This window comes from Columba livia, chromosome 1 (assembly GCF_036013475.1).
Source record: "Columba livia isolate bColLiv1 breed racing homer chromosome 1, bColLiv1.pat.W.v2, whole genome shotgun sequence".
NCBI classification, from domain to species: Eukaryota; Metazoa; Chordata; class Aves; order Columbiformes; family Columbidae; genus Columba; species Columba livia.
The window spans coordinates 18,508,846-18,525,642 of NC_088602.1; the positions used below are offsets into that span (position 1 = coordinate 18,508,846).

Here is a 16,797-nt window from a genome sequence, read left to right on the forward strand (position 1 = left end):
ATCTCCTGAGCGGTGCATGCAAACCTCTCTTCTGACTTCACCCTGTCCTTGGTCAGGTGAAGGGCCAAGGTGCCCGTGGTCTCACTCATCCACGCTGTGGATCTGTACGGTCTACCCAAGCCCACGGGGAAACACACCAGTCACACTGGTGCCCGTGTAACGCACTGGACTAACAAAACTAGACTGAGGCAATGAAAATGCTTGTCATAACAAACTGCCCCACAGAGTTCCCAAAGAAATGTGGCTTCAGATACGCCCCTAACCAGACGCAGGCAATTATGGTTTTAGCTGCATCTGGTCCCGACATTGACAAACAGCGGGCTGTGTGAAAAAAGTCGCTCATCTCCTCTCCCTGTCCTTTTCAGTATCAAAGTGCCCATTCATATGAGTATCCACTTGCTGCTGACCTTCTGCCAGCAACAACGTACTGCCCGGCTCACCCAACCCATTCTGCTCGGCTCGCAGGCTTTCTGCCCATTTCCCACACCCCAGCCCAATCTGCAGAAGAAGCTGCTGCAATTCTGTTTACAGGAAGTCCTAGGATTTCTGCTTATTTGCCTCAAATGCCATTACCAGCCATCTGAGGCCTGTTAGTGTTTGTTATCCCATGTGGTTCTGTGATTTTTAAAGAAATCTGAAGAATTTATTGGTCAGCACATTTTTCGTAGCACAATACTTAGCTGAAAGATCCCAGGGGGGCAAAGAAATTTCTCTGTCGGGCAACTCTACTGACAGAATTGTTCTATTACTGTAGGTAAAGATACTTCCACAAAGGCCCAATACATGCAGTTTGTTCCACTGGGAAATGAAGAGTGAATGTCCCTCTCATTTCCAGTATTAAGCCTTTTCTCAAGGCAGTTTGCATGGTTCTCTTTGGGAGTACCTAGTTCAATATCTCATTTTCCCTTTTGCCACTTGCCTATCTTTACCACTTGGCACTTGTTGGTCTGTCCCTGGGCAGCCCCTGGCCAGCTCCCACCTCACAGACAGCTTACTCTAAGCTGCCTGACCCGTTTTCATCTGTGGATCCGGTTCCTCTGCGCCTTCCTCGGTATTTCCCTTCTGCTCCCACTTTCCTTTGCAAATCTCACACTTTAACAGCCCGGTTCTCTCTCATCTGATTTTCCAGGCCGGCCTGGATCCCCCTGCCCCCAGCACCCACTCTCCTGGCCCACCCCTACACTTGTTGCTCTGCTGGGTGAGCTGGATACTGGGCACGGGCTGCAGCCGCAAGGCAGCGCCCTCGCACCGGCGGGCAGCCGGCGGTCCCCCCGCAGCCCCCCGCGGTGCTCGCTGCCCGCCCTGCCCGCCGCGCCGCGGGGGAGGGCCCGTCTGGCGGCGCACATGACGGCATGGTGGGAGGCCCCGGCGGGCGGCTCGGCCGCGCCACCGCAGAGCGGGCGGGAGGTGCGGCCCCGGCGCGCAGCCCGCGGCGGGAGGGCCGGGAGCGGCCGGGCGGGGGCGCGGAGCCGGGGCCCGAGGGCCGGAGGCGGGAGCGGGGCGGCGCGGTGCTGAAGGGACAGCGCCCGCGGGCACCGCCCGCCCCGCCCCGCCCGGGCAGCCAGCGGGAGCCCGACGCGGCGCCCCGGGAGCGGGGCGGGGGCACCCGGCCCCGGCTCGCCCGCCCGCCGCCGCCGCCCCGCCTGGAGCGGCCGGCACAGGGGCCCCGTCCTGCACCCGCGGGAGCGGCTCCCTGGGCCCCGCGCAGCCTCCGCCGCCGCCCGCCCGCTGCGCCCATGCCGGGCGTTGGGGCGATCGGAGCGCGGTGCAGGCTCCGGCCGCGCAGGAGCCCCAGGAAGAGCCCCAAGGCGGAGCCGGGCCAGGCCGGGGCCGCCATGGACGCGGCGATTTGGATCTACCAGTTCCGGCTGATCGTGCTGGGCGACTCCACCGTGGGCAAGTCCTGCCTCTTACACCGCTTCACCGAGGGCCGCTTCCCGGGGCCGCTGCACTCCGACCCCACCGTGGGGGTGGACTTCTTCTCCCGGCTGGTGGAGATCGAGCCCGGCAAGAGGGTCAAGCTGCAGCTCTGGGACACGGCGGGGCAGGAGCGGTTCAGGTACGGGACCTGGGAGCTTCCGCTCCACCCTTCACCCTTCCCGTCCGCCCCCAGACCCGCGGTCCCCGGGCACACCCCGCCGCCCCCCCTGCGCCTCAGCGTCCGACACATCTCCTGGCCCAAAGGCTTTGCCTTCGCCCCAGCACGGCTCACTCTGCACCCAGCTGACTGCTGAGCCCCGAAACAGCCCCCCACTCTGATGCCATCCAGCCTCACCGCCACTGCCTGCCCGTGCCCAGCACCCCTGTTTCCCACTGGCCTGCTCACCCCTCTGCCCACCAGTCCACACCCAGGAGCTTCATCTTTCCCCACCCTTTTCCTTCACACCCACCAGGGAACAGCTGTCCTTCCCCTCCCAGCTCACACCAGGGGGTAACAAGTCGCCTTGTCGTGTTTCTCCTTCCCTCTCCAGTAGTTGCCCTGAAGCCCTGGACCTAGCGTAGCAATCCTTCCTCTGCCTTTATTTCCCACTTTTCAGCAGGAGGCCCCAGCTTCACTCTATGTTTCTTACTTTGTCATCACCTCAGAACTCATCCTCCACTGCAGTATTTTCCTCGGCCATAACGCTCCCTCCCATGCAATCTGGAGAGACCAGGCCACCTCCCTGCTCATCCTCCTCAGCACAGCAGCACCGCAAGCACCAGTGCCTTGGCAATGTGGAAGCCGCTGGGCAGCCAGCTACCGTCCCTTGTTAGAGTTTATCTGCCTCTGCACCTGCTCTGCACTGGTGGTTGCCAGGAGCCTTCACCAATACCTCTGTCATTTATAGCGTAGCTCAACTAGCTCAAATGCTGCACTATTAAATCTTCTGCTTTCCTCTCTCTGTCACAAATAGGTAGAAAAACTACTCTCTTTTCCTGCCCCGAAAGAGTCACGATCATTCCCCAGCATACATCTGGTACTATCTCATTCTTGTGGCTCTGCTCTTTCTGTAGCGCTTCCCGCTTCAGGCAAGTTGTGAGTGAATTTTAGCTTGGACTTGAGTAGCTTTGAGCTTGGGTTGGAGGCAAGTGCCCATCTGTCTGTTGCGATACGTGGTACCTGACCCACACACTTGTTATGGTGATGCTCGCAGCAGGGTTGGAATGGGTCTCTTCAATGGCAAGGATCGATTCCTTTATGCTCCCTGCCTTCTGCTGCAACAGTTGTGCAGATTCTCGCACTCAGCTGAAGAGGTGGGATTTCACTATCTTAGCAGGGGACACAAACACTTTTTTTTTTTTCAATTACAGGCATTACAGTTAAACAACAAAAAACTTTCATGGGCTTGCATGAGTCACAATTTTATACACATTTTTGCAGGCAAGCTTCTGACAGGAAATTAACAGTGATAATGGCAAGCTCTTAGCATTTTTCAGCCTCCTTGTACATTCCAGCAAAGAATGTAAACTACAAGTAACAAGTGACTAAGAATGTATAATCTCTTTATTTTGAATTTGCTGACAAATAGCTGGGACAGCCAATGACAAGGCACTTGACTGAAAGGAATGCAAATGAAGAGAGTTTTGCATACGTTTTACATCAAATGATAGCTGTCCTTTGACCCAGGAATGCTCAGGGGATATACAGTGATGAGTCATGCAGTCAGTTGCTTTTACATTTACCATTAGTATGCATCTGTGTTTTTTCTACTACCCAGAAGATAACAAACTGAAGGAAGTAGCTTTAAACATCTGTGTTTGTTTTTCTGCTAAGAGTTTATTATCAGTTGGTGTACCAAATATCGTAGCATTTATTGTATAGTCTGTTTTACACTTACTCAAGTAAATTATAAATATTTTACTCAGTTACACACCACAGGTTTAAATCTTGCACATTCTGTTCTCTGCTAATGGAGACGATTACAGATCACAAGCAAAGAAGGTCTTGGGGAAGAACTAATTATTCCAAGAAGTAATCTAATTTTGTGCAACACCAAGCAGTTTGTAGTTCTGATTTCCAATTCTGCTGTGATTCACTTGCGTTGGTACTTTAGAGGAGGTAAAACCTGGCTTTAAAGCTCCCTTGGGAGTTTCCTGCACACAGGGCAAACTTCTGGCTGCATAACCACCCCCTTCTTTTGGTCCCTGGCATTAGGGACATTCCCAGGGGAAAAGTAAGGTGTGGCACACCTGCCACCACACTCTCTTGAAAGAGAGCACTTATTTTCTTGGAGAAATTGTTTTGGAAAAATTCAGGAGGGGTACACCCTAGGTTTCTGTCTGTCTTAAGTTTAGTCGTCATTTAGAGCAATTTGCTGCTTTGGCTATGTTTCACGTTGTCTGCTTTGCTATGATTTTGTTTGTTTGTTTAATTTTCCTGTATTTAAATCCAACAATATATTTAAATCATGAAACTTCCAAGGCTATAAAATGCTTGGTCGTGGTACTAAGATTGAGAGTTCATTTCAATAACATAGGGGCACAATATTGTGGGGATGCCTCAGTTGTATTAATCCACTTTTTAGTAGACTACGACATTAGATACATTCTGTTTCTAACACAGGGCTTGAAAATAAAGCACTCTCCTTATTCTTTTTGAGTAAGCAATATGTATTTTCAAATTTAATACCATGACAATGTAGTCTTTAGTCATAGTATAAAAATAAGTCTTCAAAATTAGATAAAGCTTTTAGTGAAAGTTTGGTTCATCTGGTAAAGATCAGTAAGATCATAATGAGAAAGAAACACTGACTGATTTGAAGTCACCCTAAAGCCATAGTCTGATGTGATTAATAAATCTTATAATTCATCTTCAGAAACAATTGTTCAGTGGCCATCATCTTACCAAGGCTTTTCTTGAGAGTATTAATATGGGTCTTACATCTTTAACCTAATATTTAGATTAAGCTAAGAGTATGACTTCTGTTCTCAACAGCATTTTCCCCTTCCATAATGGTAGTTTAGGCAGAATTAATTAGCGGAACCAACATATACTCTACGTGGGAAGTAATAATTTACAAAAGAACTTAGGATCTTCATTTAACAAATATTCCCAATTAAAACTAAAGACTTCAAAGTTATCCTTTGGAAAAGCTTTCTAACGTATCATTATTGTAGATCACAATGTATAACTTCTCAAGAAGCAGTCTCACCTCCAGCAATTTCAAGTACAGAACCATATGGAGGAACCTTACAGCATTCAACATCAAAGTGTTGTGGTTCCCTTTTAATACTTACCTCAATCTTACCTTTCTAGCATATTCTAATAGGGAAGAACTGATTTTCTCCAACCCTTTATCTGTATTTACGTTTCATTTATTACACATGCCAATCATTATACAAAACAAGCAAAAATATTATTCATACAAGTATTGTTGCTGAAAACAAATACTTAGGATGGTCTTGAGGGTGCCAGGACAGTCCGTATTCAACAACAGCATAGATAAAGAGCTTTTTAATCTCTGATTTATGTATATGGAGTGGGAGAGAAAATAAGAATTACCTTTTCAATAATGTTTATGTCAATTTTTGTTACTCTCAGGTAAAGATGATATAATAGTTCACACATTTAGCATGGACTGACTGGAGGCTGTAGCACACCCATCATCAGTGGCTGGCATGACACACAGACTCCAGCCTGTAAGAGCAGGAGCTGCACAGACACGTAGGCTCCGGTCACCAAGGGCTTACTGTCACCTCTCTTAACAAGGAAGGTTGTTTCCTTTCATTTTGTGTAGCCATGGGAAGCTGGCAACACCCTCCTGAAATACCAGTTTGCACCTTGAAGAAAGGCCCAGGCAGACACATTGGTTTGGGCACTTCCATGAGCTACCACTTATAGACGGGTTCAGAGTCTTCTGTGGAAGAGAAGCTGAGAGAGGAGACAGCAGGGAAGTACTGGGCACAAAGGAATAGAAGAAAAACACAGTGTTTTAGGAAGAGAGATAAGACGTGAATGAAGACAGATTGCAGGGATGGATTTAAGAGTTCAGTCCCTCTTTCATTCGAAGTCATGGGCAGATTTTCTAGTTTCTACATCTGGAAGAAGTTCTGCTTCCCACTTCCAACCAGCATCTCCTCTGAGCATTTTTCTGGAAGGAGATGCCAGGCTTCAATGCTGTCTCCACAGTTTTGGAAAAAAGGCCATTACTTTTTCACCGTACTCCCACCTTGTCCCTATCTTAAGGCTTTCCCTCTTTCTTCTAAAGAAAGGATTCCTCTCTCCCTCCTTCCCCATAGAAGATTAATCATGGTGCTGCAAGTAACACATTCCCTTCCACAATGTTAGTTTAATGTCATTAATGACCTGTAACAAAGTTTACACAAAAAGCCACCTTCTCAACAAGAATTTAGGATCTGTAAGGGGGTAATTTGAGAAACAGAAATTTGAACATCCTTTATGAATAAGTTGCACTACATAAAACATGACCTCTCAGAAGTTCCTCATCCTAACTTGGAAAACTTGCAGGACCCTAGGGGTTTTTATCTTTCTGTTCAAAAAGTGACAACGAGGGAGTTAAAAACTTAATTTTGCTTTTAGAGTCTGATCTTGCAGTGCCGAAGTGTGTATAAATGTAGAATCATAGAATGGTTTGGGTTGGAAGAGGTTTTAAATATCATCCAGTTCCAACCCCCCTCCCATGGGCAGGGACACATACCACTAGACCAGGTTGCCCAAAGCCCCGTCCAGCCTGGCCTTGAACACTCCCAGGGATGGGGCATCCACAGCTTCTCTGGGCAGCCTGTTCCAGTGCCTCACCACCCTCATGGGGAAGAATTTCTTCCTTGTAGCTAACCTGTTCTACCCTCCTTCAGTTTAAAGCCATTACCCCTTGTCCTGTCAACATGCCCCTGTAGAATATCACAGAATCACAGAATGTTAGGGATTGGAAGGGACCTCGAAAGATCATCCAGTACAATCCCCCTGCTGGAGCAGGAACACCCAGAAGGAGAACCTCTCTGGACCTGCTAACCACCCCCCTTCTAATACACCCCAGGATGCCATTGGCCTTCCTGGCCACAAGGGCACTGTGCTTGCTCATGGTTATCCTGTTGTCCACCAGGACCCCCAGGTCCTTTTCCCCTACGCTGCTCTCTCTGCAGCTCCCTCTGCAGCTTTCTTGTAGGTCCCCTTTAGGTACTGGAATCATGCGAGTTGATTCCCTGCTTGTGAAAGAACACAAGAAAGGCCAGTCTGATAAAGTCTGTGGTCCGTAGTCAGATATCTTGTCTCTGATACAGTCTTTGAATTCTCCTGAGTACTCTGCTAGCCTGTACTTTCAACTTGAGGGACTTCTGGAGACTGAAGCTCACTCAGTCTCTTGTTCAGTACTTGTTCAGTGTTCCATGGAGTACAGATAAACTCTTTGCATTCAGAACATCTTTCCCAAGGAGATCGACAGATCTACCAGCTGTTGCATGAAGAGCCTTTTACTGTCAGCCCTCCTTATGTTTTGTTGGCTGCCCTGCACTCTCATCATCAAGCTTTTCAGTGAAGTTGTGCAGTACATTGACATGGCCTGTGAAGTCTATAAAGTTACATCTTCTGAGGAAAACCCCTTCAGCAGCCTCTGTACCGTGGGCTCCGTGAACACTGACCTGTGCCTTGTGAAGCAGCGCATGAGGAGCCTGGGTGAAAGATAGGTGTCTCCACCGTGCTAAAAAGAGAAAGTTCCTCTGCATTTTCAGAGGAGCTTGAACCCACCTGAGGGTGCAGGTGTGCTCTTGGGAAACCATCCCAAGCAGAACCGTTCTGGGCACTCACCTGGAGCAATGGTTTGTTTTCAGCTTGGACTTGAGCTATGAGGGGTGGCTGGGCTGTCCCCACTGAGCAGCTCGCAGCCTGGGCAAAGCACTCAGGTCCCCAGGGAACTTCTTCAGGAACCAGGGGTAGATACGCAGCGGAGTGGAGCACAGCTTCAGGTGTTGGTGTTACGGTTCTGCCTAAGCCTTATTGGAGGCACTTAGAAGTCCTATAATCTTTGGCAACAATATTAGTATGAGGTAAAAATGCCCTTGCACATAGTTTTATAAAGCAAAAAACAAACCAAAACAGAGAGACCTACCAGAGCATCTAAGTAAACACTCTTTCATTCTTTCTAAGTGTGATACAGGGTGTAAGTGACCAGAAGTACATCCACTTCACACAGTTCATTTTCCAAATAACTCTAAGCTGTCTACTAAAAATATGTCTAATACTTAATCTACTCTGATTGTTGTATTTAAGTCAAATATTTTGCATCTGTAAGATGTTTCAAACCTTGTTGAACAACCTACCACATTCACATGCCCAGACATTTTTCCCATTTGATGGTTTAAACTTTTTGCTTCAAAATTTTGTCATATTTGTCAGGAATACCTTATTTTAAAATATAACTGCAAATAGTAACTCACCTTAATAGTTAAATTATTCAAATATTTGTAGACCATATTTTAACAAACATCATCCTTTTCTCAGAGTTAGACAATCACATTACATGACATCATATGTATCATATGCAACTTTAAAACTGTTTGTGTTGGGTTTTTTTGTTACTGTTTTCAAGAGCATCTCTAGTATATAAACCCTTTTTTGTAATGAGAAAACTAATTTCAAATTATATATACCAAAATTATAGAAAAATGACCCAGTGTTTGTGATGTACAGCCCCAAGTTACAGATGCTTTTTCATCATCCTCGTTACAGGCCATACATACACATAATTAAATATAATGGCTTAGAACATCAGCTAGTGTAAATTAGCATATCTCTGGAGAAGTGAGTTATTATACAACAAATAAGGGTACTGACTGCTGTGGTTAAGAGCCCAGTAACATATAAAGGGCTGTTTTCAGTACTCCAGTTCATAGATATGTGACATTGTTGTATATGGAAATGCTTGGTAAACGACACACTGCATTTTCAATACTAACCTACTTTCTTCCCTGGCTAATGCGCTTCTTTGGCATAATTGTTTTCAACATTTTTTAAGTGAAAATAAGTTGTATTTGCTTCCACTTCTCCAAATTGATTCCCATTTTGTCAGCCACTTTTGCTTTGTCTAGAACCACCTGAATTATTTTAATGTACTCATTTGTGTTTGCAGCTGCTCTACAGCAAAACAAAATGCTTGAGAAAACGTGAAACAGATCTTTACAGCATCTTTATTTAATACTTCACAAAATGTGACACCTCTCATTTATGGTTTTAAATAATTTTGTGATACCATGTGTCATTTTTCATATCCAGGCTATTTTAATTAATCTGAGGGTAAGATCCTGTTGTCTTCATATTCAAACTGTTCAGAGAGATACTGCATGGACTCTATTGCTGGGAATGTAGAAAAGTTCTTTAATTTAAACATTAGGGAAAGCAATCCCTCCCTGTTATCTAAATAAAACCATTTCAAATAGCATTTGCCGTGGCTAAATGAATTTAGGTATGCCAAGGAACCTAAGCCTTATCTAGCTGTGCCCTTACCTATCTGTAATATGACTACTGCTGCTAATTATACGTATATGTTCAAATTGTTATAGAACACTGTATGAAATGCAATGAACTGAAAATCAGAGGGAGCTACTGTTATGGAAAGATACTTTACTGTGTACAGTTCATTCTGATTCCAAAATTTCAAGGCTGCATCCTCTTCATAATCATGGAATTAAGTATTGGCTAAACTATAATTTCAAATACTGACTGTTAATAGAGATTGTTTATCTCATTTCAGCTGGAGAATACTTATGTATACACTAGCTATATATTTATGTTGGTAATGAGTGCTGGTGTCCACTCCTTGGTAGGCCGTCACTTCCTTTAAAATGTCTCTTGTCACCTTCTTCATCCTCCCCTGTTGGTCATGATTAGAGACTTGCAATCATTTTTTGGTTCCTTTGTCTTTCTCTCTCTACATTCTAACAAGCTTTTTTTTCTTCTTCTAGAGCATATTAATAATCTTTTCAAGCAGAGGAGGACTTTCTTCCTTCCAAAATTCCTTCCAGTGCATGCTTTGGAACACAGAGGGCTCAAAGTAGAAAGTATCTGTTTCCAGTCCAGGAAGTCTCATGCCAAAAAGTAGTAAATTCAATTATAAAGAGCTTCGGAAGCTCTGCATGAGAGAGATGCTGGGGGTAGAAGTGTTACTTGCCAAGGCTGTAACGTGTGTTACTGTTTGCCTGGCTCGGTTACTTTTGGGTGGTTTTGTTTAGGGAGTTTCCTTTCTTAGTCTGTTACCTGTTGACTTCTGCAAGCACAAAGAATTATGATTATCTCTACACATTTTTCTATCAAAGAATTTTTCTGCAAGGAATACAAAAGGAAACACTTGTACATTGGCAAGCTTAGGCTTCAGATTTCTCAAATCTGCCTACATATTTCAGTTTGAAATAAGTGAAGTGCATGTTTGTATAAAGCTGAAGGACTCAGACTTCAACACTAACAAGGTTTTGACAAATAAATATACGCATTCTGTTCTGTGAAGATGTGGCACAGTTTGGTAATAAAAAGTAGTTTGTAGAATAATTCAGCATTCAAAATTCACAGTGGAGATGTTGGCTTCAAGAATGTTTAGAAAGTGACTTTTGAAAGGACGAAAGAAAGAAAAAAAAGCAAAAAAAAAGCAACATTTTTGTTTGTACAGGGTAAATTAATAAATTCTAATTAGTTTTTAAAAATCAAAGATATTTCATGAAGCTTATAGTAGCTAAGCACACATTGCCACGTGGAAAAGTAACCTATTTACAAATAAAGTGAACATGTATTTTAATTTATCTTTTTCCTCCTTCGCAGATCAATAACACGATCTTACTACCGCAATTCTGTGGGTGGCTTACTAGTATTTGACATCACAAATCGACGATCTTTTGAACATGTGAAAGACTGGCTAGAGGAAGCAAAAATGCATGTGCAGCCCTTTCAGATCGTGTTCCTGTTAGTAGGACACAAATGTGACTTAGTGTCACAGCGTGAGGTTACAAGAGAAGAAGCTGAAAAGCTGTCATCTGACTGTGGTATGAAATATATAGAAACTTCAGCAAAAGATGCCACGAATGTTGAAGAGTCCTTTACAATTCTTACACGAGACATCTATGAACTTGTAAAAAAAGGAGAAATCACAATACAAGATGGATGGGAAGGTGTCAAGAGCGGCTTTGTTCCAAATGTTGTACATTCGTCAGAAGAAGCTGTGAAGCCCAGAAGACAGTGCGTCTGCTGAATTTGTAGCATGCCAAAGAGTGCATCGGATGTTCAGAAGATGATGCCAACGTAAATAACAGAATAATAATTTTGAAACAATACTAGATCATGACGTAGCTGAATCATAGAATGGTAATTTGTTTTTTTATCCTTCTGTCTAGGTCATAACTTCATAAAACTTTAAGTGCTTTTCTTCTTTTACAGAGTACAATAACTTTGTGTGGTCTTCAGGAAAAGAAATGATATATTGCTAAAGGAAAAACCAATCCTGCAGCAAAACACTGAGAAAGCGCAATAATCATTGTGACAACATCTTTTCTTGGGCTTTGTATTTTGAATACTGTTTAAAATCAAGGCTTGCTAGGTGAAGATCAGATGAGCTCAATACTTTTGTTCATCTTGCCTTAGTTTTGGACAAGAAAATATTATACCTTATACTTTTTTAATGTGATTCTTTACTCAAATGCAGGGTTGCTAATGACCGTTTAAGTTTAGAACGCTGCAGAGTTTCATAGTAAAGGTAACTCTAAAGAAAGCAAGCTGAAAGATTGCTCCAGTAGCAAACGCTTTTGATATGACTACGAATACAAGCCTTACTAAAGAATGTTTTAGAAAAGATGATTTATTTGTATATGAAAATGGGAAATAGAAGCAATGAAATTTATTACTAAATATTTTCTGAATTGCCAGTGAAACTAAATGTAACATCACATGTGATCCAGCTGTTATTTGACTTGTATGCAAAACAGATTTCCTAACCACTGGAGTTACATATTGGAGGCTGGATCCTCAGCTGGGTGATTATCGTAGACACACTGATGCCTAGGGAATTATTTTAATGTACACAAACAAATTCCATATTAGCTTTAAAAAATAAACCTACTTCTAACTAGAAGTAAAAATAAGTTTAGAAGTGCTGCAGCCCATGGGGACCCAGGCCTTAAATTTGAATAGAGCAAGGATTGTTTTATTCTCAGCCAGCAAATGTTAATCTGTTGTCTAAAAAATGAAGGTTTTAAAACCAAAACTGTTATGAATAGAGTGTTTGGAGAGAGGAGAGAATTTCTAAAATAATGCTTGGCTACAGAGAGCAAAGTTGGAGAACCCTATTCTAAGAAAGCAACGCATAATATCTCTTTAATTACAATAATAATAGGAGAAATCTGTGATCATGTTGCATTTTACTGAGCTTGAGGTCATCTTCCTACTCCTCTGAACATAACACACTCTAGCTTTCTACAAACTGCCCTATATGTCTAACACTTAAATACCAAATAACTCTACTTCTGTTTTATTGTAGTAGTATAACAATATGACTTGATCTCCAGAGTTGATAAGCATCTACAATTTATGTGGGCATACTTATAACCTCCAAACATCAAGCCATTTATCTGCATATAAAGGTGCGTTACTGTGTTCTCCATCTTCAAGACCAGGCAACAAGTCTATCTCATCTAACTTTTTTCTTCAACAAACATATAATTGGTTTTCCCTCAGGTTATATTTATGTCCTTTTACAATCAATTTGTAAATATTCCATAGTATAGAGACAGGTTGTTTAGTTCCAGTTATTTTATTCATTTAAGGCCACTAAAATTGTTGACTTCAAAGGGAACTGAAAGGTTAATTTTTTCAATAGTCTGAGTCTCACTTGCACTGAGACAAAGTTACACTGTCATAGAAAGATACAGAGGCCTTAATATAAACAGGAATCAGCCTTAATTCATTAGCAGTTAAAACAGCTAGTTAATTCTAGTCTCAGCATGCCACAAAGTAATTGCTGTGAGTCTGATTCTCTGTTAAACTACATATGTTAGTCGCTCACGCCAAATCAATTTTCATTTAAGGGCATTTTAGGCCCTCTTTATGTAAACTTAAGTGACCGCAGATGCCAAAATCAGGCTGTGTGCATTTGACACTGATTCTCCTGCAATACCAGGCCCTTGTTCTTTATCTTAGAAGTTCTTCTCTTAGTTGTTTAAGAGGACAGAATGGGCCAACGAATAAATCAGTGGCTGGAGAGTCAACAGACCCAAAGTCTACCACTGCTTCACTGTATGTTTCTGAGCAAGGCATTTACGTTTTCTGTGCCTCACCTGTATCTCAAAAATAGAGATGATGGTTCTTCCTCGAATTCACAAAGACTGCTGAGACCCGATACGACTGAATGATCTTCAGTCTGGACTCTTTTCTGCGTGTGCTGGCTGTTGTAGAGTGTTTAGCACCATGGAATGTGGATACTGGTTTCTTCTGCCATACCAAAAAAAGAAAATAAATTAAAACAGCTTTATCAGTATCAGGTATTGCTACTGCTATGAATCTGCATTTCATTACATATTTCATTACTTTCAGGTTAAAATCTTTTATCTTAAACTTTTCTTCCTGAATACTCCGGAGACAATGAGCTTTACCTTCTGTCTGAAAAAAATTGCGTGTGCTGTTGTGGAAGGGACTGGGAGAGGAAGGGAGCGGGAGGAAGATGTTCACAGAGAAAGAAACACTCATCAGAACAGAGCCTTAATGATCTCTGCTGTCAGTGTCGTACCCGTAGCGTCACATTTATCACACTGGGAATAGCGCTTTTAACCAGATTCAACTGTGTAAGGAACTGGTGTTGTCAATGCAACTGGAAAAGAAGTTCACTGCATTTTCAAGTACTGTGCACATAGCTGTCTTATTAGTAATTTCTAAAAATGTAGATTAACATGTACACGCAAACATTGTCTATCTTGATGATATATTAAACCACTACTGTACTTTCTCACTACACATTTGCAGTTAATAGAAATGTCTGATAAATAGAAGGTTTGCTGAAATCCATCATTTTGTTTTCAGATGCTTTGCAGTACAGTATATAAATAACACCTTGAACAGGCTGCAGAACGGATTATAGTTCAATGCATTTATATTCTTTTTTTCCGCCAAGGAAGGGCAAATATTGATACCAGAATGAAATTTCCAGAAATTACAGAAATTAGAGAAATCTCATTTGGCAGCCAAATTAAGAAGCAGAAATTATTTAAGAAAACACCACAATTTTGCAAATTAAAGTTTAGTAAATCCCAGTTAGGAAAAGGGAAAAACTGTTGAAATAGTAAACAGTTTGTATTTGCATTCATAGGCCTGGCAAAAGAATGCATATAAAGTATAGTTTTGGACTCCTAAAATGTTTAAACTTTTGTTGCTTTTAAGTTTAACAAGAAAAAGCATACCTTCCTCTATAATGTAAATGTTTTACACATGAATTCTTCAGATATTTTGGCTTGCCTATAATTGCATGTGTAGGAAGCAGAACCTAGCCACACACCCTGAGAACAAACCAAGGAAAAAAATTGAGGTAGTATATGCTCATACTATTTATTCATGCTTCTGCCATGGATTAGATTTACCAATCTAACTTAAAGCTGGTGACTGTCCTGTGCTCACATAAAATAATCCAGCTTGACTGAGCGCCCAGGTGCTTTGCGGTTGCTCTGTGCTGAGACCCCGTCTGCCACAGCCAAATTCTTACTGGTACCCAAGCTGCCCCAATCACAGCAAAGACAGGTGAATGCACAGTGCCCATAAACATTTCAGTCTCAGCCTTTCGGCTCTGTTGTAGAATACATGCTTCACTGCCCTCTTTGTACAGAATTAGGACCCAGAGAGAGTGCTTCTTCCCCAGCTGTGGACCCCGGCACGGGACAACTGCTCTTCCAAATCTCCTGCCTTGCCCTTCGCCCAGAGCTGGCACAGCAGTCTCAGCACCCTTCATTCAGCCTTGGAGAAAAAGAAGGAGGGCTGAGGGTTTATACTCTATATGGGTGTGGAACCATACCACAAACATGCTGGACTGTTTAAGAAATCATTAAATAGCGAAATACAATTGTCAGTTGCAAACATCTGCGTTGCTCATTTCCCGGAGTCCAAAGACAATCTTTTAAATAAGTGAATGAAATTAAAATTCTAAAAGAGGAATCTGTAAAGCATAAATCTCTTTAAATGCCTAGTGGATAGGACTACACAACAAAATAAACAGATTCTTAAAAAAAAAAAAGCAAAGGAGTTGTGTAATGGGCCTTTGCTCTAGTACTTAACTGTATGCAGTATGCAATGCCTAAGTTTCTTAAGGATCATAATGGTATCATTGACTCTATTTGAAACTAGAAGAATTCAACCAAAAATTCATCTGCCTGATCCTCAGAATTAGAAAATGACTATCTCATGAGTGCATGCGTACTTACTTCCCAGCTCATTTCTCTCAGTAGTAATTTGATGTCTGGGTTTAGTGCAACGTTCCATGAGGCTCTCCTCTGAAAACTGACCACCTATATATGCTGTCATTTTCCACAGCTACATTTCCTCCTCTGCAAAGCAAATACAGCTGTGGAAAAGCTGAGTTTTACTTTTGAGCACGGCAGAGTTGTTTATCGTGTTTCAATGACTGTGCAAACCTAATGAAAGGAACGCGACTGAAGACATGCCAGTTGAGCTTAATATAAAGACAATGAAGTTGTACAGGTTCCTGATGACAATTTGCCTTGCATAATAATTAATTAATGGGAGTGTGGCAATTGTGTGATGAAAAGTAAACAGCGAACACCACCACAGCACTTGGCACGGTGTCTCCTCCCATGATTGCCCATCGTGGCCAGGCAGGAACAGGGAACAGCAAGTTCTTCATGTAAGGGTGGGTAAATCTTCGTTTAAACTCAAGAGGAGGAATCCAAAATCCCAGTGCTGAGCTGTTAGTATGGATCGCCATCTCTGAAAGTATTTCATTCACTAATTTCTCAGAGAAAATCATGTTTAGGCTAGGCCTGAGTTACTCCGGGATGGACACTCGGTGTATAATCTGCTGAGAGGCTACTACTGCGTGGGAGCAGTGTGTAAACCAGCTGACACCAAGCTTCCACAGCCTCGCAGGCCACAAGGGCAGCTCAGACTGAGAAGAACCCTGATTACTTTCACAGGCTGCTAAAGGCCCACCTTGCAGCTAAAGAGCTGCTACAGAAATGCAAGAGTAGAAATAACAAGAAGAAATTCTATGCATTGTAAATTAAATCAATACTCAGGTCACCAAGTTGAAGTTTCAGTTATAGTTCAATGACTGTGATTCCTCATTGCTGGGTCTTCCAGTCTCCTTGTGTGCAAACTGTTTTTTCCTGCTCCATTAAAATTGTGGAGGGACAGACTGAGCCTCCTGTAGCGATAAACTCGGTTGCCAGGGAAATGAATGCACAAGAGAAGGATGGAGAGGAAGACACAGATCATTTCTTCCATCCCTGCACAGCCCCAGGGGAGCAGCAAGACTAACCACAGCCCGAGCCCTTCAGAGCCTACATGCATTTCCATCACTGTTATGGGACTTGTGAGATGAAGGAAAAAGAGCAAGCTGTTCCAGGACATAAGTTTAGAAGATGCAAGTCTCAATTCTGGTCAGTCTGACCACTGAAATTCACAGCAACACTGTTCATCTTATTAGAATTTTTCTTTGCCTAATTCTCTGTGGAAAAGAGTCTGATTCTCAGAAAAACTTTTAAAACAAAAGAGAGACAAAGCTTACTGAGCACTGAAGAAGAGCAACGCATGTGAACAACTGTCAGAAGAGCAGCAAATAAAATTACAATTTTCCATGTTAAGTCCTCTTTCACTCCACCGTGCTT

The 16,797-nt window shown here is 42.9% G+C and overlaps 1 protein-coding gene across 1 annotated transcript; it reads left to right on the plus strand.

The window, feature by feature from the left end:
• Nucleotides 1-1,442: 1,442 nt before the first annotated feature.
• RAB39A (RAB39A, member RAS oncogene family) lies at nucleotides 1,443-13,448 on the plus strand. Its single transcript, XM_065048936.1, has 2 exons — nucleotides 1,443-2,059; nucleotides 10,745-13,448. The coding sequence occupies exons 1-2, from the start codon at nucleotides 1,737-1,739 to the stop codon at nucleotides 11,169-11,171; spliced, it is 750 nt and encodes a 249-aa protein (XP_064905008.1). The 5' UTR covers nucleotides 1,443-1,736; the 3' UTR covers nucleotides 11,172-13,448.
• The last annotated feature ends 3,349 nt before the right edge of the window (nucleotides 13,449-16,797 follow it).